Source organism: Xiphophorus maculatus, chromosome 14, assembly GCF_002775205.1.
Source record: "Xiphophorus maculatus strain JP 163 A chromosome 14, X_maculatus-5.0-male, whole genome shotgun sequence".
Taxonomy (NCBI): Eukaryota; Metazoa; Chordata; class Actinopteri; order Cyprinodontiformes; family Poeciliidae; genus Xiphophorus; species Xiphophorus maculatus.
In genome coordinates this window covers 13,589,087-13,613,513 of record NC_036456.1, presented here as the reverse complement: position 1 = coordinate 13,613,513, position 24,427 = coordinate 13,589,087, and the positions used below count along the sequence as shown (strand labels likewise).

The 24,427-nt window shown below is 49.8% G+C and overlaps 1 protein-coding gene and 1 long non-coding RNA gene across 2 annotated transcripts; both read left to right on the top strand.

Annotated features, from left to right (window-relative positions):
- Nucleotides 1–1,764: 1,764 nt before the first annotated feature.
- On the top strand, nucleotides 1,765–23,843 carry LOC111611081 (mucin-2-like; the record flags this gene model as incomplete). Its single annotated transcript, XM_023346707.1, has 14 exons — nucleotides 1,765–2,238; nucleotides 4,924–5,739; nucleotides 5,883–6,003; nucleotides 6,122–6,810; nucleotides 9,942–10,430; nucleotides 11,913–12,374; nucleotides 16,662–17,642; nucleotides 18,943–18,959; nucleotides 19,027–19,151; nucleotides 19,552–20,405; nucleotides 20,751–21,443; nucleotides 21,645–22,283; nucleotides 23,241–23,436; nucleotides 23,530–23,843. Coding segments are annotated over 14 exons (6,870 nt in total), but the record flags the coding sequence as incomplete, so codon positions are not given.
- LOC111611254 lies at nucleotides 13,032–13,758 on the top strand. The gene is made up of 3 exons (XR_002753960.1): nucleotides 13,032–13,124; nucleotides 13,517–13,578; nucleotides 13,667–13,758. It is a non-coding gene; the product is annotated as an uncharacterized LOC111611254 (long non-coding RNA).
- Nucleotides 23,844–24,427: the final 584 nt, after the last annotated feature.

Sequence of the window (24,427 nt, the reverse complement as noted above, 5' to 3'; positions counted from 1 at the left end):
ATTTGACAGTCAAGTCTCCAGTTGTATTACAATTTTACATAAATAAAAATCTAATTTTGTACATTTTAAAGTACTAAACTGACACTTGTGGCCTTCCATACATGAGGCTCTGAATCAAATTATTAATATATTAGGCTTCTGGGTGTTAGACGTGTAGATTTGAGCTAGTTTTGAACTTTCCTCTCACAGCTGAGGGTTTACAGCAATCTCTACATTTCAATCATACCTATTTTTAAGATGCAGCGGTGAGGAGGAAACTGGTATCCGTGTCAAGCTAGAGCAAACTTTGAAACAGTGCAGTCATTAATGTTACCAGTATCCAAGCATTAACCACCAGATTCAGACCTGGTATAATGATAACTTCCACAAGTAAATATGCACAGTAAGCCTCTGGCAGAAACAGCTGAGCGCAGAGGGCACAGAGGTAATCTGTGGATTCGAGAGTGAACCGAAGGCTGTACCAGCAGCTTGACGTTGTTTCTATTTCTAGAAGCGATGGCACAACTGGCTGACTCAGAAAGGAGCGACAAATTGAAGCTGCTTATTTTCCCCTGTCTGCCTGTAGTGCAACGAGAATTTTATAATTTACTATAGAACGGCTATATATAAATACTGTATACTGTATATATATACAGTATATATACAGTACAGACCAAAAGTTTGGACACACTTTCTCACTGAATTAAATGGGAAGGTGTGTCCAAACTTTTGGTCCGTACTGTATATATATATATATATATATATATATATATATATATATATATATATATATATATATATATATATATATATATATATATGTATCGTCAATCTCAACTTTTCGTCTGTACTGTATATATATTTGATGTCCACAATGAAATGTGGACATCCACATTTCCTTGTGATATCCACATTTCAAAATGTCTCTATGTTAAATGACATTAAGTATTGATGAATTATTTCTCTGATTCACTAATGTTTGAATAAGTTGTTTGTTTTGCTTACAATTACAGCATTAAGATTGAAAAAGCATGGGTCCTGAAAAAGTGTTACCACTGCTACTAATACTAACAAGTAAGTTTGATGTTATAAATCCAGTGCCTAAATACAACAGCATATGATGTAAATATTGATTATTTAAAATGTTTCCACTCTAAAAAATAAACAGCTCAGAAGATGATGGCTGCACAGACAACTACAAATCCTACAACCATCACAAGTGCTTATTCAACAACAAACAAAGTGGCAACAACGAGAGGCACTCCAGACACAACAACAGCAGTTGTTACCACAACAACGTCAGACACAACTACAGAACCTCCCCCAACAACTGTAGTTGTTCCAGAAACTACCAGAGCTATTCCAGTACAAACTACAGCTGTTCCAACTGCAACTGCAACCACACTCTATGTAACAACAACAGTTGGTGGCACAACAACCACAGAAGCCAAATCCAAAACAACAGCAACTCCAACAACAACCACAGCACCATCAAGTACAGCTGATGCAAAAACAACCACTACAGTTGCTACATCCACAACAGCTGGACTAACCACAACAAAAGCAGCTGAAACCACAACCACAGCTGCTCCAAGCACAACAGCTGCTCCAACCACAACAACAGCGGTTCCAACCACAACCACAACAGCTCCAACCACAACAACAGCTGCTCCAACCAAAACAACAGCGGCTCCTACCACAACCACAACAGCTCCAACCACAACAACATCTGCTCCAACCACGACAACAGCTGCTCCAACCACAACCACGGCAGCTCCAACCACAACAGATGCTCCAACCACAACAACAGCGGTTCCAACCACAACAGCTCCAACCACAACAACAGCTACTCCAACCACAACAACAGCGGCTCCTACCACAACCACAACAGCTCCAACCACAACAACATCTGCTCCAACCACAACAACAGCTGCTCCAACCACAACCACAGCAGCTCCAACCACAACCACAGATGCTCCAAACACAACAACAGCTGCTCCAACCACAACCACAGCAGCTCCAACCACAACCACAGATGCTCCAAACACAACAACAGCTGCTCCAACCACAACAACAGGAGCTCCAACCACAACAACAGCTGCTCCAACCAGAACCACAGCTGCTCCAACCACAACAACAGGAGCTCCAACCACAACAGCAGCTGCTCCAGCCACAACAACAGCTGCTTCAACCACAACAACAGCTGCTCCAACCACAACCACAAAAGCTCCAACCACAACAACAGCTGCTCCAACCACAACCACAGCACCTCCAACCACAACCACAGCAGCTCCAACCACAACAACAGCTACTCCGACCACAACAACAGCGGCTGTAACCACAACCACAGCTGCTCCAACCACAACAACAGCTGCTTCAACCACAACAGCTGCTCCAACCACAACAACAGCTGCTGGAACCACAACAACAGCTGCTTCAACCACAACAACAGCTGCTCCAACCACAACAACAGCTGCTCCAACCACAACAACAGCTGCTCCAACCACAACAACAGCTGCTGGAACCACAACAACAGCTGCTTCAACCACAACAACAGATGCTCCAACCACAACCACAGCTGCTCCAACCACAACAACAGGAGCTCCAACCACAACAGCAGCTGCTGGAACCACAACAACAGCTGCTCCAACCACAACAACAGCTGCTCCAACCACAACAACAGCTGCCCCAACCACAACCACAGCTGCTCCAACCACGACAACAGCTGCTCCAACCACAACCACAGATGCTCCAACCACAACAACAGCTGCTGGAACCACAACCACAGCTGCTCCAACCACAACAAGAGGAGCTTCAACCACAACAACAGCTGCTCCAACCACAACAACAGCTGCTCCAACCACAACCACAGCTGCTCCAACCACAACAACAGCTGCTCCAACCACAACCACAGCTGCTCCAACCACAACAACAGGAGCTCCAACCACAACAACAGCTGCTCCAGCCACAACAACAGCGGCTATAACCACAACCACAACAACAGCTGCTCCAACCACAACAGCGGCTACAACCACAACAACAGGAGCTCCAACCACAACAACAGCTGCTCCAACCACAACAACAGCGGCTACAACCACAACAACAGCTGCTCCAGCCACAACAACAGCGGCTATAACCACAACCACAACCACAGCTGCTCCAACCACAACAACAGCTGCTTCAACCACAAGAAGCGCTGCTTCAACCACAACAACAGCTGCTCCAACCACAACCACGGCAGCTCCAACCACAACCACAGCTGCTCCAACCACAACCACAACAACAGCACCTCCAACCACAACCACAGATGCTCCAACCACAACAACAGCTGCTCCAACCACAACCACAGCTGCTCCAACCACAACAACAGGAGCTCCAACCACAACAACAGCTGCTCCAGCCACAACAACAGCTGCTCCAACCACAACAACAGCGGCTCTTACCTCAACCACAACAGCTCCAACCACAACAACAGCTGCTCCAACTACAACCACAGCACCTCCAACCACAACCACAGATGCTCCAACCACAACAACAGCTACTCCAACTACAACCCCAGCTGCTCCAACCACAACAACAGGAGCTCCAACCACAACATCTCCAACCACAACAACAGCTGCTCCAACCACAACCACGGCAGCTCCAACCACAACAGATGCTCCAACCACAACAACAGCGGTTCCAACCACAACAGCTCCAACCACAACAACAGCTACTCCAACCACAACAACAGCGGCTCCTACCACAACCACAACAGCTCCAACCACAACAACATCTGCTCCAACCACAACAACAGCTGCTCCAACCACAACTACAGCTGCTCCAACCACAACAACAGATGCTCCAACCACAACAACAGCTGCTCCAACCACAACCACAGCTGCTCCAACCACAACAACAGGAGCTCCAACCACAACCACAGCAGCTCCAACCACGACCACAGATGCTCCAAACACAACAACAGCTGCTCCAACCACAACCACAGCAGCTCCAACCACAACCACAGATGCTCCAAACACAACAACAGCTGCTCCAACCACAACAACAGGAGCTCCAGCCACAACAACAGCGGATATAACCACAACAACAGCTGTTCCAACCACAACAACAGGAGCTCCAACCACAACAACAGCTGCTCCAACCAGAACCACAGCTGCTCCAACCACAACAACAGGAGCTCCAACCACAACAGCAGCTGCTCCAGCCACAACAACAGCTGCTTCAACCACAACAACAGCTGCTCCAACCACAACCACAAAAGCTCCAACCACAACAACAGCTGCTCCAACCACAACCACAGATGTTCCAACCACAACAACAGGAGCTCCAACCACAACCACAGCAGCTCCAACCACAACAACAGCTACTCCGACCACAACAACAGCGGCTGTAACCACAACCACAGCTGCTGGAACCACAACAACAGCTGCTTCAACCACAACAACAGCTGCTCCAACCACAACAACAGCTGCTCCAACCACAACCACAGCTGCTCCAACCACAACAACAGATGCTCCAACCACAACCACAGCTGCTCCAACCACAACAACAGATGCTCCAACCACAACCACAGCTGCTCCAACCACAACAACAGGAGCTCCAACCACAACAGCAGCTGCTGGAACCACAACAGCTGCTCCAACCACAACCACAGATGCTCCAACCACAACAACAGCTGCTGGAACCACAACCACAGCTGCTCCAACCACAACAACAGGAGCTTCAACCACAACAACAGCTGCTCCAACCACAACAACAGCTGCTCCAACCACAACCACAGCTGCTACAACCACAACAACAGCTGCTCCAACCACAACCACAGCTGCTCCAACCACAACAACAGGAGCTCCAACGACAACAACAGCTGCTCCAGCCACAACAACAGCGGCTACAACCACAACAACAGGAGCTCCAACCACAACAACAGCTGCTCCAGCCACAACAACAGCGGCTATAACCACAACCACAACCACAGCTGCTCCAACCACAACAACAGCGGCTACAACCACAACAACAGCTGCTCCAGCCACAACAACAGCGGCTATAACCACAACCACAACCACAGCTGCTCCAACCACAACAACAGCTGTTTCAACCACAAGAAGCGCTGCTTCAACCACAACAACAGCTGCTCCAACCACAACCACGGCAGCTCCAACCACAACCACAGCTGCTCCAACCACAACCACAACAACAGCACCTCCAACCACAACCACAGATGCTCCAACCACAACAACAGCTGCTCCAACCACAACCACAGCTGCTCCAACCACAACAACAGGAGCTCCAACCACAACAACAGCTGCTCCAGCCACAACAGCTGCTCCAACCACAACAACAGCGGCTCTTACCTCAACCACAACAGCTCCAACCACAACAACAGCTGCTCCAACTACAACCACAGCACCTCCAACCACAACCACAGATGCTCCAACCACAACAACAGCTACTCCAACTACAACCCCAGCTGCTCCAACCACAACAACAGGAGCTCCAACCACAACAGCTCCAACCACAACAACAGCTGCTCCAACTACAACCACAGCACCTCCAACCACAACAACAGCTACTCCAACCACAACAACAGCGGCTATGACCACAACCACAACAGCTCCAACCACAACAAAAGCTGCTCCAACGACTACAACAGCGGCTCCAACCACAACCACAACCACAGCACCTCCAACCACAACAACATCTGCTCCAACCACGACAACAGCTGCTCCAACCACGACAACAGATGCTCAAACCACAATCACAGTTGCTCCAACCACAACAACGGCTTCAATGACAACCACAAAAGCTACAACCACAACCATGGCAGCTCCAACCACAACCACAGCAGCTCCAACCACAAACACGGGAGCTCCAACCACAACAACAGTTGCTACACCCGCAACCAGAGCTGCTCCAACCACAACCACAGCACCTCCTACCACAACAATTGCTGCTTCAACCACAACAGCAGCTACAACCACAACCACAGCTGCTCAAACCACAACATCTTCTCCAACCACAACATCTGCTCCAACAACAACAACAGCAGTTCCAACCACAACCACAGCTGCTCCAACCACAACAGCAGCTACAACCACAACCACAGCTGCTCAAACCACAACAGCTGCTCCAACCACAACAACAGCGACCACAACCACAATCACAGCTGCTTCAACCACGACAGCAGCTGCTCCAACCACATCCACGGCAGCCCAAACCACAACAACAGCGGTTCCAACCACAACCATAACAGCTCCATCCACAACAACAGCTGCTCCAACCACAACAACAGCGACTCCAACCACAACAACAGCTGCTACAACCACAACCACAGCAGCTCCAACCACAATCACAGTTGCTTCAACCACAACAACAGCGGCTCCAACCACAACCACAGTTGCTCAAACCACAACATTAGCTCCCACCACAACAACAGCGGCTCCAACCACAACCACAACAGCTCCAACCACAACCACAACAGCCCCAACCACAACCACAGCAGCTCCAACCACAACAACAGCTGCTCCAACCACAACAACAGTGGCTTCAACGACAACCACAACAGCTCCAACCACAACCACAGCAGCCCCAACCACAACAACAGCACCTCCAACCACGACAACAGCTACTCCAACCACGACAACAGCTGCTCCAACGACGACAACAGCTGCTCCAACCACAATCAGAGTTGCTCCAACCACGACAGCTGCTCCAACCACAACAACAGCGGCTTCAACGACAACCACAACAGCTCCAACCACAACAGCTCCAACCACGACAACAGCAGCTTCAACGACAACCACAATAGCTCCAACCACAACAGCTCCAACCACGACAACAGCTGCTCCAACCACGACTACAGCTGCTCCAACCACCACCACAACAGCTCCAACCATGACAACAGCTGCTCCAACCACGACTACAGCTGCTCCAACCACAACCACAGTGGCCCCAACCACAACTACAGAGGCTCCAACCACAACTACAGAGGCTCCAACCACAACTACAGAGGCTCCAACCACAACTACAGAGGGTCCAACCACAAGCACAGTGGCTCCAACCACAACCACAGCGTCTGCAACCACAACAACAGCAGCTACAACCACAATTACTGCTGCTCCAACCACAACAACAAATTCTCCAACCACAACCACTGCACCTCCAGCATTAATAAGGCTGCTGATTTTTAAATCTGATGAAGTATTCACCACAGATTTGGCAGACCCATCAACATCAGCATTCCAAACACGTTCTGGACACATAAGGAATAGTGTATGTTTACCCTTCTTACTCCCATAACAATTTCCATAAAAAAAAAAAAAAATTATAAATTAAAATCCTATTGTATGCCTATGAAGGATATTTTGTGTCTCTTCTGCATAAAAATGTGAAATAAATTTTCCTCTAACCTAAGAATATACAAAGGAATCTTATACTCCTTATATTGTAAGTCCTGCTTACCTAGAATGTGGGTTTAAATATACGGAAGAGGATTAGGTCCACCGAAAAGAAAAAAACAAATTCTGAGTCAGAATTTGATTAAACTCAGAATTTTGACATTAATCTCAGAATTTTTGACTTTAAACTCAGAATTCAGACTTTAGATTTTCTACCTGAACCAATAAATACCAAATGTATTCACTGAACTAATGTTTTTAGTAACGGCATTCTGAGAAATACATTTTCAAAAACTATACAATTAAATTCCTTCTCTTTTTTTCATGTAGCTTGACCCACTTTTCAGAAATGTGTTCCCTTCATTCCAAAAGACTGGAGCTGTGGCATTCAGGTAATTTCTTTGTAGTTTGCACAACAAATCGTGAACATCATCTTAAGAGATTTGTAGACTTTAACTAACTATACTACACTTTTCCAGAGCGGGCTCAATCATCAACTCTGTGGACCTTGAATTTGAGTCATCTTCTACTCCTAATGATACACTTGTCTCAGAGACGTTGGTTAACCAGCCTTCAGTAATGGCAGAATTTCACATAGATCCTGCGACCGTTTCTGTCAGCAACACAGGTAAGACAAAATGATACATTCAAGAAAATCAAATATTTGCGCAACAAATGAAAAATGAAACACTGACAGAAATGTTAATGAACATTGAAAAAGTATAATGGAATTGAGTTACATCACTTGAATGTTTGTAGAAAACATCAATCAAACTTTAATTAAGAGGAAAACTTTAGTATAATTTTGAACAAATTTTAGAAACAAAATTAAAAAATGTTGTTCCTCTGAACTGCATACTAACTGCAACAAATATTACAGTAACTGACACCACGACAGCTGCTCCAACGACAACTACAGAGGCTCCAACCAAAACCACAGAAACTACAACTACAACTACAGCATCTCCAACCACAGCCACAGAAGCCCCAACCACAACCTCAGCTGCTCCAACCACAACCACAGCAGCTCCAACCACAACCACAATAGCTCCAACCACAACCACAGCTGCTCCAACTACAAAGACAGAGGCTCCAACCAAAACCACAGAAACTACAACTACAACTACAGCATCTCCAACCACAGCCACAGAAGCCCCAACCACAACATCAGCTGCTCCAACCACAACCACAGAAGCTCCAACCACAAAAACAGCGGCTCCAACCACAACAGTTGCTCCATCCACAACCACTGCTGCTCCAACCACAACCACAGCTGTTCCAACTACAGCCACAGGGGCTCCAACCACAACCACAGTTCCTCCAACTACAACAACAGTGGCTCCAACAACAACCACAGCGGCTCCAACCACAACCACAGTTCCTCCAACTACAACCACAGCGGCTCCAACCACAACCACAGCTGCTCCGACTACAACTACAGCATCTCCAACTACAACCACAGCTGCTCCAACAACAACAGCTGCTCCAGCCACAACCACAGCTACTCCAATCACAACCACAGCGGCTCCAACCACAAACACAGCTCCTCCAACCACAACCACAGCAGCACCAACAACAACCACACCTTCTCCAACCACAACTACAGCTGCTCCAACCAAGATTACAGCTGCTCCAACCACGACAACAGCTGCTCCAACCACAATCACAGTTGCTCCAACCACAACTACAGATGCTCCAACCACAACAACAGCGGCTCCAACCACAATCACAGCTTCTCCAACTACAACTACAGCTGTGCCAACCACAACCACAGCTGCTCCAGCCACAACCACCGCTGCTCCAACTACAACAACAACAACTCCAACCACAACAACAGCGGCTCCGACCACAACCACAGCTGCTCCAACTACAAAAACAGCTTCTCCAACTACAACCACAGCCTCTCCAGCTACGACCACAGCTGCTCCAACCACAACCACAGCGGCTCCAACTACAACCACAGCTGCTCCAACCACAACCACAGCAACTCCAACAACAAGTACAGCTGCTCCAGCTACAACCACAGCTGCTCCAATGACAACCACAGCTGCTCCAACCACAACCACAGCTGCTCCAACTTCAACCACAGAATCTACTACAACAACCACAATGGCTCCAACCACAAACACAGCACCACCAACTACTACAACAGCGACTCCAACCACAACCATAGCTGCTCCAACTACAACCACAGTAGCTCAGACCACAACCACAGCTGCCCCGAGCACAACCACAGCGGCTCCAACAACAACCACAGCTGCTCCACCTACAACTACAGCTTCTCCAGCTACAGCCACAGCTGCTCCAAGGACAACAACAACAACTGCAACCACAACCAAAGAAGCTCCAACCACAACCACAGCTGCTCCAACTACAACCACAGCTGCTCTGACTACAACCACAGAACCTCCAACTACAACCACAGCGACCCCAACAAAAACCACAGCTGCTCCAGCTACAACCACAGAGGCTCCAACCACAACCACAGCGGCTCCAACTACAACCACAGCTGCTCCAACCACAACCACAGCAAATCCAACAACAACTACAGCTGCTCCAGCTACAACCACAGCTACTCCAACGACAACCACAGCTAATCCAACCACAACCACAGCTGCTCCAACTACAACCACAGAATCTACTACAACAACCACAGTGGCTCCAACCACAACCACTGCAATTCCAACCACAACCACAAAGGCTCCAACTACAACCACAGTAGCTCAGACCACAACCACAGCTGCCCCAACCACAACCACAGCACCTCCAACTACTACAACAGCGACTCCAACTACAACCACAGCTGCTCCAACTACAACCACAGCTTCTCCAACTACAACCACAGCTTCTCCAGCTACAAACACAGCTGCTCCAACGACAACCACAGAGGCTCCAACCACAACAACAGTGGCTCCAACTACAACCACAGCTGCTCCAACCACAACCACAGCAACTCCAACAACAACTACAGCTGCTCCAGCTACAACCACAGCTGCTCCAACGACAACCACAGCTGCTCCAACGACAACAACAACAACTGCAACCACAACCAAAGAAGCTCCAACCACAACCACAGCTGCTCCAACTACAACCACAGCTGCTCTGACTACAACCACAGTGGTTCCTACAACCACCACAGCCCCTCCAACTACAATCACAGCAGCTCCAACCACAACCACAGAACCTCCAACTACAACCACAGCGACCACAACAAAAACCACAGCTGCTCCAGCTACAACCACAGAGGCTCCAACCACAACCACAGCGGCTCCAACTACAACCACAGCTGCTCCAACCACAACCACAGCAAATCCAACAACAACTACAGCTGCTCCAGCTACAACCACAGCTACTCCAACGACAACCACAGCTAATCCAACCACAACCACAGCTTTTCCAACTACAACCACAGAATCTACTACAACAACCACAGTGGCTCCAACCACAACCACTGCAATTCCAACCACAACCACAATGGCTCCAACTACAACCACAGTAGCTCAGACCACAACCACAGCTGCCCCAACCACAACCACAGCACCTCCAACTACTACAACAGCGACTCCAACCACAACCACAGCTGCTCCAACTACAACCACAGTAGCTCAGACCACAACCACAGCTGCCCCAACCACAACCACAGTAGCTCCAACTACAACCACAGCTTCTCCAACTACAACCACAGCTTCTCCAGCTACAACCACAGCTGCTCCAACGACAACCACAGAGGCTCCAACCACAACCACAGAGGCTCCAACTACAACCACAGCTGCTCCAACCACAACCACAGCAACTCCAACAACAACTACAGCTGCTCCAGCTCCAACCACAGCTGCCCCAACGACAACCACGGCTGCTCCAACCACAACCACAGCTGCTCCAACTTCAACCACAGAATCTACTACAACAACCACAGCGGCTCCAACCACAACCACTGCAATTCCAACCACTACCACAATGGCTCCAACCACAAACACAGCACCACCAACTACTACAACAGCGACTCCAACCACAACCATAGCTGCTCCAACTACAACCACAGTAGCTCAGACCACAACCACAGCTGCCCCGAGCACAACCACAGCTGCTCCAACTACAACCACAGCTGCTCCAACTACAACCACAGCGACCCCAACAAAAACCACAGCTGCTCCAACTACAACCACAGCTGCTCTGACTACAACCACAGCGGTTCCTACCACCACCACAGCCGCTCCAACTACAATCACAGCAGCTCCAACCACAACCACAGAACCTCCAACTACAACCACAGCGACCCCAACAAAAACCACAGCTGCTCCAACTACAACCACAGAGGCTCCAACCACCACCACTGCTGCTCCAACCACATCCACAGTGTCTCCAACCACAACCACAGCTGCTCCACCTACAACTACAGCTGCTCCAACTACAACCACAGAGGCTCCAACCACCACCACAGCAACTCCAACCACAACCACAGCTGTTCCAACTACAAACACAGCAGCTCCAACCACAACCACAGCAACTCCGACTACAACCACAGCTGCTCTAACTACAACCACAGCTGCTCCGACTACAACCACAGCTGCTCCGACTACAACCACAGCAGCTCCAACAACAACCACAGAATCTCTAACTACAACCACAGCGACTCCAACCACAACCACAGCTGCTCCAACTACAACCACAGAGGCTCCAACCACCACCACCGCTGCTCCAACCACAACCACAGCGACTCCTATCACATCCACAGTGGCTCCAACCACAACCAAAGCTGCTCCAACTACAACCACAGAGGCTCCAACCACAACCACCGCTGCTCCAACTACAACAACAACAACTCCAACCACAACCACAGAAGTTCCAACCACAACCACTGCTGTTCCAACTACAACCACAGCACCTCCAACTACAACCACAGCGACCCCAACAAAAACCACAGCTGCTCCAACTACAACCACAGAGGCTCCAACCACCACCACTGCTGCTCCAACCACATCCACAGTGTCTCCAACCACAACCACAGCTGCTCCACCTACAACTACAGCTGCTCCAACTACAAACACAGAGGCTCCAACCACCACCACAGCAACTCCAACCACAACCACAGCTGTTCCAACTACAAACACAGCAGCTCCAACCACAACCACAGCAACTCCGACTACAACCACAGCTGCTCTAACTACAACCACAGCTGCTCCGACTACAACCACAGCTGCTCCGACTACAACCACAGCAGCTCCAACAACAACCACAGAATCTCTAACTACAACCACAGCGACTCCAACCACAACCACAGCTGCTCCAACTACAACCACAGAGGCTCCAACCACCACCACCGCTGCTCCAACCACAACCACAGCGACTCCTATCACATCCACAGTGGCTCCAACCACAACCAAAGCTGCTCCAACTACAACCACAGAGGCTCCAACCACAACCACCGCTGCTCCAACTACAACAACAACAACTCCAACCACAACCACAGAAGTTCCAACCACAACCACTGCTGTTCCAACTACAACCACAGCACCTCCAACTACAACCACAGCGACCCCAACAAAAACCACAGAAGCTCCAAGCACAACCACAGCGGCACCAACCACAACCACACCAGCTCCAACCACAACAGCTGCTCCAACCACAACTATAGCAGCTCCAGCATTAATAAGACAATTGACTTTTAAGTCTAATGAAGTATTCACCTCTGATTTGGGAGACCCATCATCATCAGGATTCCAAACACGCTCTGGACATATAATGAATCGAGTATGTTTACAGTTATTATTCACATAACACTTTCCATTGTAATTTTTATAAAAATGAATTCTGCTTTATGAACTACTATGTTTTTATATGAATATAAATATTTTGTGTTTCTCCTCAACTTGAACGTGGGAGTTAACTTTTATTCAAAATAAAAACATATATATGTATCTTATAAATATTATAAAATGTATTGCTTACCTAGAAAGTCTTAATTTTCCTCCAACATCACACCATATACTTTCATTTTTTTTTTCATTTAATGGAGTATGTAGAATTTCTTTCTAATCAATACAACAAAAAATATTAATTGTAATAATGTTTATATCTAGTGATATCCAGAAAAATAAATTTTTTAAAATTGTACACTTAACATTCTTATTTTCTCCACGCAGCTCGACCCACTTTTCAGAAGAGCTTTCCCCTCATTCCAAAAAACTGGAGCCATGAGATTCAGGTAATTTCTTTGTAGTTTGCTCAAGAAATTATAAACTTTGTAGGAAGGCACTTGTAGACAATAACTAATTATGCTAATACATTTGCAGGGCTGGATCAATTATCAACTCTGTGGATCTTGAATTTCAGTCATCATCTTCTCCTAATGATACACTAATTAAAGACATTTTGGTTAATGAGGCGTCAACCATCACGGAATTCAACGTAGTAGCAGATACGGTTGCTATTAGTGACCCAGGTAAGAGGAATAAACTAATTTAAGAAAATTGAGAGTATTTTGAGAACAGCTTAGAAGAACGGAATTCTTTTTTAGTTCTTCTAAGCTGTGCACATTTGGTAAATACAATAAATATTACAGCACAAACCACAGGCACTGCTGCTCCAACTACAACCACGACGGCTCCAACCACAATCACAGCAGCTCCAACTACAACCACAGCTGCTCCAACGACAACCACAGAGGCTCCAACCACAACCACAGCGGCTCCAACTACAACCACAGCTGCTCCAACCACAACCACAGCAACTCCAACAACAACTACAGCTGCTCCAGCTACAACCACAGCTGCTCCAGCTACAACCACAGCTGCTCCAACCACAACCACAGCTGCTCCAACTACAACCACAGAATCTACTACAACAACCACAGCGGCTCCAACCACAACCACTGCAATTCCAAACACAACCACAATGGCTCCAACCACAACCACAGCACTTCCAACTACAACCACAGCAACTCCAACCACAACCACAGCTGCTCCAACTACAACCACAGAGGCTCCAACCACCACCACCGCTGCTCCAACCACAACCACAGTTACTCCTACCACATACACAGTGGCTCCAACCACAACCACAGCTGCTCCACCTACAACTACAGCTGCTCCAACTACAACCACAGAATCTCCTACAACAACCACAGCGGCTCCAACCACAACCACAGCAGCTCCAACCACAACGACAGAACCTCCAACTACAACCACAGCAACTCCAACCACAACCACAGCTGCTCCAACTACAACCACAGAGGCTCCAACCACCACCACCGCTGCTCCAACCACAACCACAGTTACTCCTACCACATACACAGTGGCTCCAACCACAACCACAGCTGCTCCACCTACAACTACAGCTGCTCCAACTACAACCACAGAATCTCCTACAACAACCACAGCGGCTCCAACCACAACCACAGCAGCTCCAACCACAACGACAGAACCTCCAACTACAACCACAGCAACTCCAACCACAACCACAGCTGCTCCAACTACAACCACAGAGGCTCCAACCACCACCACCGCTGCTCCAACCACAACCACAGTTACTCCTACCACATACACAGTGGCTCCAACCACAACCACAGCTGCTCCACCTACAACTACAGCTGCTCCAACTACAACCACAGAATCTCCTACAACAACCACAGCGGCTCCAACCACAACCACAGCAGCTCCAACCACAACGACAGAACCTCCAACTACAACCACAGCAACTCCAACCACAACCACAGCTGCTCCAACTACAACCACAGAGGCTCCAACCACCACCACCGCTGCTCCAACCACAACCACAGTTACTCCTACCACATACACAGTGGCTCCAACCACAACCACAGCTGCTCCACCTACAACTACAGCTGCTCTAACCACCACCACAGCTGCTCTAACCACAACCACAGCTGCTCCAACGACAACCACAGCTGCTCCACCTACAACTACAGCTGCTCCAACTACAACCACAGAATCTCCTACAACAACCACAGCGGCTCCAACCACAACCACTGCAATTCCAACCACAACCACAATGGCTCCAACGACAACCACAGCTGCTCCAACTACAACCACAGCTGCTCCGACTACAACCACAGCGGTTCCAACCACCACCACAGCCGCTCCAACTACAACCACAGAAGCTCCAACCACAACCACAGAACCTCCAACTACAACCACAGCGGCTCTAACCACCACCACAGCTGCTCTAACCACAACCACAGCTAGTCCTGCCACAACCACAGCTGCTCCAACTACAACCACAGAGGCTCCAGCCACCACCACCTCTGCTTCAACTACAACAACAGCTTCAACCACAACCAGAGAAGCTTCAACCACAACCACAGCTGTTACAACTACAAACACAGCAGCTCCAACCACAACCACAGCACCACCAACTACAACCACAGCGACTCCGATCACAACCACAGCTTCTCCAACTACAACCACAGCTGCTCCAACCACAACCACAGCGGTTCCAACCACCACCACAGCAACTCCAACCACAACCACAGCTGCTCCAACGACAACCACAGCGGCTCCAACTACAACCACAGCAGCTGCAACTACAACCACAGAAACTCCAACAACAACTACAGCTGCTCCAGCTACAACCACAGAATCTCCTACAACAACCACAGCGGCTCCAACCACAACCACTGCAATTCCAACCACAACCACAATGGCTCCAACGACAACCACAGCTGCTCCAACTACAACCACAGCTGCTCCAACCACAACCACAGCTGCTCCAACTACAACCACAGAATCTCCTACAACAACCACAGCGGCTCCAACCACAACCACTGCAATTCCAACCACAACCACAGTGGCTCCAACCACAACCACAGTGGCTCCAACCACAACCACAGCTGCTCCACCTACATCTACAGCTGCTCCAACTACAACCACAGAGGCTCCAGCCACCACCACCTCTGCTCCAACTACAACAACAATAACTCCAACCACAACCACAGTGGCTCCAACCTTTACCACAGCGGCTCCAACTACAACCACAGCTGCTGCAACCACAGCCACATCTGCTGCAACCACAACCATAGCTGCTCCAACTACAACCACAGAATCTCCTACAACAACCACAGCGGCTCCAACCACAACCACAGCTGCTCCAACTACAACCACAGAATCTCCTACAACAACCACAGCGGCTCCAACCACAACCACTGCAATTCCAACCACAACCACAATGGCTCCAACCACAACCACAGCTGCTCCAACTACAACCACAGCTGCTCCGACTACAACCACAGCGGTTCCAACCACCACCACAGCCGCTCCAACTACAACCACAGAAGCTCCAACAACAACCACAGAACCTCGAACTACAACCACAGCGACTCCAACCACAACCACAGCTACTCTAACTACAACCACAGCTGCTCCGACTACAACCACAGCAGTTCCAACCACCACAGCTGGTCCAACTACAACCACAGCAGCTACAACCACAACCACAGCTGCTCCAACTACAACCACAGAGGCTCAAACCACCACCACCGCTGCTCCAACCACAACCACAGTTACTCCTACCACATACACAGTGGCTCCAACCACAACCACAGCTGCTCCACCTACAACTACAGCTGCTCCAACTACAACCACAGAGGCTCCAACCACCACCACCGCTGCTCCAACCACAACCACAGTTACTCCTACCACATACACAGTGGCTCCAACCACAACCACAGCTGCTCCACCTACAACTACAGCTGCTCCAACTACAACCACAGAGGCTCCAACCACCACCACCGCTGCTCCAACCACAACCACAGCTACTCCTACCACATACACAGTGGCTCCAACGACAAACACAGCGACTCCAACCACAACCACAGCTGCTCCACCTACAACTACAGCTGCTCCAACTACAACCACAATATCTCCTACAACAACCACAGTGGCTCCAACCACAACCACAGCTGCTCCAACTACAACCACAGAATCTCCTACAACAACCACAGCGGCTCCAACCACAACCACTGCAATTCCAACCACAACCACAATGGCTCCAACCACAACCACAGCTGCTCCAACTACAACCACAGCTGCTCCGACTACAACCACAGCGGTTCCAACCACCACCACAGCCGCTCCAACTACAACCACAGAAGCTCCAACCACAACCACAGAACCTCCAACTACAACCACAGCGGCTCGAACCACCACCACAGCTGCTCCAACTACAACCACAGAGGCTCCAGCCACCACCACCTCTGCTTCAACTACAACAACAGCTTCAACCACAACCAGAGAACCTCCAACCACAACCAGAGCGGTTCCAACCACCACCACAGCAACTCCAACCACAACCACAGCTGCTCCAACCACAACCACAATGGCTCCAACCACAACCACAGCTGCTCCAACTACAACCACAGCTGCTCCAACGACAACCAGAGCTGCTGCAACTACAACCACAGAATCTCCTACAACAACCACAGCGGCTCCAACCACAACCACTGCAATTCCAACCACAACCACAATGGCTCCAACCAAAACCACAGCTGCTCCAGCTACAACCACAACTGCTCCAACCACAACCACAGCTGCTCCAACCACAACCACAGCTGCTCCAACCACAACCACAATGGCTCCAACCACAACCACAACTGCTCCAACTACAACCACAGCTGCTCCAACGACAAGCAGAGCTGCTCCAACTACAACCACAGAATCTCCTACAACAACCACAGCGGCTCCAACCACAACAACTGCAATTCCAACCACAACCACAATGGCTCCAACCACAAACACAGCTGCTCCAACTACAACCACAGAACCTCCAACTACTACCACAGCGGCTCCAACCACAACCACAGCTAATCCTGTCACAACCACAGTGGCTCCAACCACAACCACAGCTGCTCTACCTACATCTACAGCTGCTCCAACTACAACCACAGAGGCTCCAGCCACCACCACATCTGCTCCAACTACAACAACAATAACTCCAACCACAACCACAGTGGCTCCAACCTTTACCACTGCGGCTCCAACTACAACCACAGCTGCTGCAACCACAACCACAGCTGCTGCAACCACAACCACAGCTGCTCCAACTACAACCACAGAATCTCCTACAACAACCACAGCGGCTCCAACCACAACCACAACTGCTCCAACTACAACCACAGAATCTCCTACAACAACCACAGCGGCTCCAACCACAACCACTGCAATTCCAACCACAACCACAATGGCTCCAACCACAACCACAGCTGCTCCAACCACAACCACAGCTGCTCCGACTACAACTACAGCGGTTCCAACCACCACCACAGCCGCTCCAACTACAACCACAGCAGCTCCAACCACCACCACAGGAACTCCAACCACAAACACAGCTGCTCCAACGACAACCACAGCGGCTCCAACCACAACAACAGTTGCAGCAACAACAACTACAGCTGCTCCAGCTACAACCACAACTGCTCCAACCACAACCACAGCTGCTCCAACCACAACCACAGCAGCTCCAACCACAACCACAATGGCTCCAACCACAACCACAGCTGCTCCAACTACAACCACAGCTGCTCCAACGACAACCAGAGCTGCTCCAACTACAACCACAGAATCTACTACAACAACCGTAGCGGCTCCAACCACAACCAGTGCAATTCCAACCACAACCACAATGGCTCCAACCACAACCACAGCACCTCCAACTACTACAACAGCGACTGCAACCACAAACACAGCTGCTCCAACTACAACCACAGAATCTACTACAACAACCACAATGGCTCCAACCACAACCACAGCACCTCCAACTACTACAACAGCAACTCCAACCACAACCACAGCTGCTCCGACTACAACCACAGCGGCTCCAACCACCACCACAGCTGCTCCAACCACAACCACAGCTAGTCGTGCAACAACCACATTGGCTCAAACAACAACCACAGCAGCTCCGACCACAACCACAGCTGCCCCGACCACAACCACAGCGGCTCTAACTACAACCACAGCTGCTCCTACTACAAACACAGCAGTTCCAACCACAACCACAGCTACTCCTACCACAACCACAGCAGCTCCGACCACAACCACATTTGCCCTGACCACAACCACAGCGGCTCCAACACCAACCACAGCTGCTCCACCTACAACTACAGCAGCTCCAACTACAACCACAGACGCTCCAACTACAACTACAGCTGCTCCAACTACAACCACAGCAGCTCCAACAACAACCACTGAACCTCCAACTACAAACACAGCGACTCCAACCACAACCACAGTTGCTCCAACTACAACCACAGAGGCTCCAACCACCACCACAGCTACTCCGACCACAACCACAGCTGCTCCAACTACAACCACAGCGGCTCCAGCCACCACCACAGCTGCTCCAACCACAACCACAGCAGCTCCAACTACAACCACAGAGGCTCCAACTACAACTACAGCTGCTCCAACCACAACCACAGCAGCTACAACCACAACCACAGCAGCTCCAAGCACAACCACTGCAATTTCAACCACAATGGCTACAACCACAACCACAGCACCTCCAACTACTACAACAGCGAGTCCAAACACAACCACAGCTGCTCCAACTACAACCACAGTAGCTCCAACCACAACCACAGTGGCTGCAACCACCACCACAGCTGTTGCGACCACAACCACAGCAGCTCCGACCACAACCACAGCTGCTCCAACTACAACCACAGCGGCTCCAACCACCACCACAGCTGCTCCAACCACAACCACAGCAGCTCCAACTACAACCACAGAGGCTCCAACTACAACTACAGCTGCTCCAACTACAACCACAGGGACTCCAACAACAACAACACCTGCTCCAACCACAACTACAGCTGCTCCACCTACAACTACAGCTTCTCCAACGACAACCACAGATTCTCCAACAACAACCTCTGCGGCACCAACCACAACAACTGCACCTCCAACCACAACAACAGCTGGATCAACTACAACCAAATCGGCTCCAACCACAACCACAGTTGCTCCAACCACTTCAACAGAGGCACCAACCACAACAACAGCAGCTTCAACTACAACTACAGTACCTATAACTACAACATCAGCTGCTCCATCTACAACCACAGAGGCTCCAACTACAACTACAGCTGCTTCTATCACATCCACAGTGGCTCCAACCACAACCAAAGCTGCTCCACCTACAACTACAGCTGCTCCAACTACAACTACAGAGGCTCCCACCACAACCACCGCTGCTCCAACTACAACAATAACTCCAACCACAACCAGAGAAGCTCCAACCACAACGACAGCTGCTCCAACCACAACCACAGCAACTTCAACAACAACTACAGAGACTCCAACCACCACCACAGCTGCTCCATCGACAACCACAGAGGTTCCAACCACAACCACAGCGGCTCCTACTACAACCACAGCTGCTCCAACTACGACAACATCAACTCCAACCACAACCAGAGAAGCTCCAACCACAACCACAGCGGCTCCTACCACATCCACTGCTGTTCCAACCACAACCACAGCACCTCCGTCTACAACCACTGCGACTCCGACAACAACCACAGAGACTCCAACCACCACCACCACTGCTCCAACCACAACCACAGCGACTCCTACCACATCCACAGTGGCTCCAACCACAACCAAAGCTGCTCCACCTACAACTACAGCTGCTCCAACTACAACCACAGCTGCTCCGACCACAACCACAGCTGCTCCAACTACAACCACAGCGGCTCCAACCACCACCACAGCTGCTCCAACCACAACCACAGCAGCACCAACTACAACCACAGCAGCTCCGACCACAACCACAGCGGCTCCAACCACCACCACAGCTGCTCCAACCACAACCACAGCAGCTCCAACTACAACGACAGATGCTCCAACTACAACTACAGCTGCTCCAACTACAACCACAGGGACTCCAACAACAACAACACCTGCTCCAACCACAACTACAGCTGCTCCACCTACAACTACAGCTTCTCCAACTACAACCACAGCTGCTCCGACCACAACCACAGCGGTTCCAACCACCACCACAGCAACTCCAACCACAACCACAGCAGCTCCAACTACAACCACAGAAGCTCCAACTACAACTAAAGGTGCTCCAACTACAACCACAGAGGCTCCAACCACAACCACTGCTGCTCCAACTACAACAACATCAACTCCAACCACAACCAGAGAAGCTCCAACCACAACCACAGCGGCTCCTACCACATCCACAGTGGCTCCAACCACAACCAAAGCTGCTCCACCTACAACTACAGCTGCTCCAACTACAACCACAGAGGCTCCAACCACAACCACTGCTGCTCCATCTACAACAAAAACTCCAACCACAACCAGAGAAGCTCCAACCACAACCACAGCTGTTCCAACTACTAACACAGCAGCTCCAACCACAACCACAGCACCTCGAACTACAACCACAGAGACTTCGATCACAACCACAGCTGCTCCAACTACAACCACAGCTGCTCCGACCACAACCACAGCGGTTCCAACCACCACCACAGCAACTCGAACCACAACCACAGCTGCTCCACGTACAACCACAGCGGCTCCAACCACCACCACAGCTGCTCCAACCACAACCACAGCAGCTCCAACTACAACCACAGAGGCTCCAACTACAACTACAGCTGCTCCAACTACAACCACAGCGGCTCCAACCACCACCACAGCTGTTCCGACCACAACCACAGCAGCTCCGACCACAACCACAGCTGCTAAAACCACAACAGCATCTCCAACCACAACCACAGCTGCTCCAACTACAACTACAGCAGCTCCAACTACAACCACAGAGGCTCCAACTACAACTACAGCTGCTCCAACTGCAACCACAGTGACTACAACAACAACACCTGCTCCAACCACAACCACAGCTGCTCCACCTACAACTACATCTGCTCCAACTACAACTACAGTACCTCCAACTACAACAACAACTGCTCTGACCACAACAACAGTTGCTCCAACCACAACAACACTAGCTTCGACAACAACAGCATCTCCAACCACAACCACAGCAGCTCCAACCACAACCACAACTGCTCAGACCACAACAACAGAGGCACCAAACACAACTACTCTGGCTACAACCACAACCACAGCTGCTGCAACCACAACAGCTTCTCCAACCACAACAACAGAATCTCCAACCACAACTACAGTACCTCCAACCACAACAGCAGCTCCAACCACAACCACATCAGTTCAAACCACAACTACAGCAGCTCCGACCACAACCGTTGCTCCGACCACAACAACAGTAGCTCCGATGACAATAGCCTCTCCAACCACAACCACATCAGCTCCAACCACAACCACAAATGCTCTGACCACAACAACAGAGGCACCAACCTCAACAACAGTGGCTGGCACTACAACCACAGTTTTTCCAACTACAACTACAACTGCTCCAACCACAACTACAGTACCTCCAACCACAACCACAGCAGGTCCGACCACAACTACAGTAGCTCCGACGACAACAGCCTCTCCAACCACAACCACATCAGCTCCAAGCACAACCACAACTGCTCCAACCACAACTACAGAAGCTCCAACCACAACTACAGTAACTCCAACCACAACCACAACTGCTCCATTCACAACAACAGAGGCACCGACCACAACTACAGTGGCTGCAACCACAACCACAGCTGCTGCAACCACAACAACAGAGGCACCAACCACAACTACAGTGGCTCCCACCACAACCACAGCTGCTAAAACCACAACAGCATCTCCAACCACAACCACAGCTGCTCCAACTACAACCACATTGGCTCAAACCACAACCACTGTTGCTCCAACTACGACCACAGCAGCTCCAAGCACAACTACAGTTATGCCAACTACAACCACAGAGGCACCAACCACAACCACAGCTTCTGCAACCACAACAGCTTCTCCAACCACAACAACAGGATCTCCAACCACAACTACAGTACCTCCAACAACAACAACAGCATCTCCAACCACAACCACAGCTGCTCCAACTACAACCACATTGGCTCAAACCACAACCACTGTTGCTCCAACTACGACCACAGCAGCTCCAAGCACAACTACAGGTATGCCAACTACAACCACAGTGGCACCAACCACAACTACAGTGGCTGCGACCACAACCACAGCAGCTCTAACTACAACCACAGTTTTTCCAGCTACAACTACAACTGCTCCAACCACAACAACAGCTGATCCGACCACAACAGTTGCTCCAACCACAACCACATCAGCTACAACCACAACCACAGAAGCTACAACTACAACCACAGCTGCTCCAACTACAACCACATTGGCTCAAACCACAACCACTGTTGCTCCAACTACGACCACAGCAGCTCCAAGCACAACTACAGTTATGCCAACTACAACCACAGAGGCACCAACCACAACCACAGCTTCTGCAACCACAACAGCTTCTCCAACCACAACAACAGGATCTCCAACCACAACTACAGTACCTCCAACAACAACAACAGCATCTCCAACCACAACCACAGCTGCTCCAACTACAACCACATTGGCTCAAACCACAACCACTGTTGCTCCAACTACGACCACAGCAGCTCCAAGCACAACTACAGGTATGCCAACTACAACCACAGTGGCACCAACCACAACTACAGTGGCTGCGACCACAACCACAGCAGCTCTAACTACAACCACAGTTTTTCCAGCTACAACTACAACTGCTCCAACCACAACAACAGCTGATCCGACCACAACAGTTGCTCCAACCACAACCACATCAGCTACAACCACAACCACAGAAGCTACAACTACAACCACAGCTGCTCCAACTACAACAACAGCTGCTCCAACCACAACCTCAGTGGCTCCAACCACAACCAACGCTTCTCCAACCACAACACCTGCACCAACCACGACAACATCTGCTCCAACAACAACTGCATCTATAACAATTTCTACAACAGCAGCAACTACCGTTAGCACAACTGAGATGAGAGTTTTCCGCCGGATGAACTTTAGGTCTCCTACTGATACCTTTACCAACAATCTTGAAATCAATTCTTCAGATTCTTTCAGCCAACGATC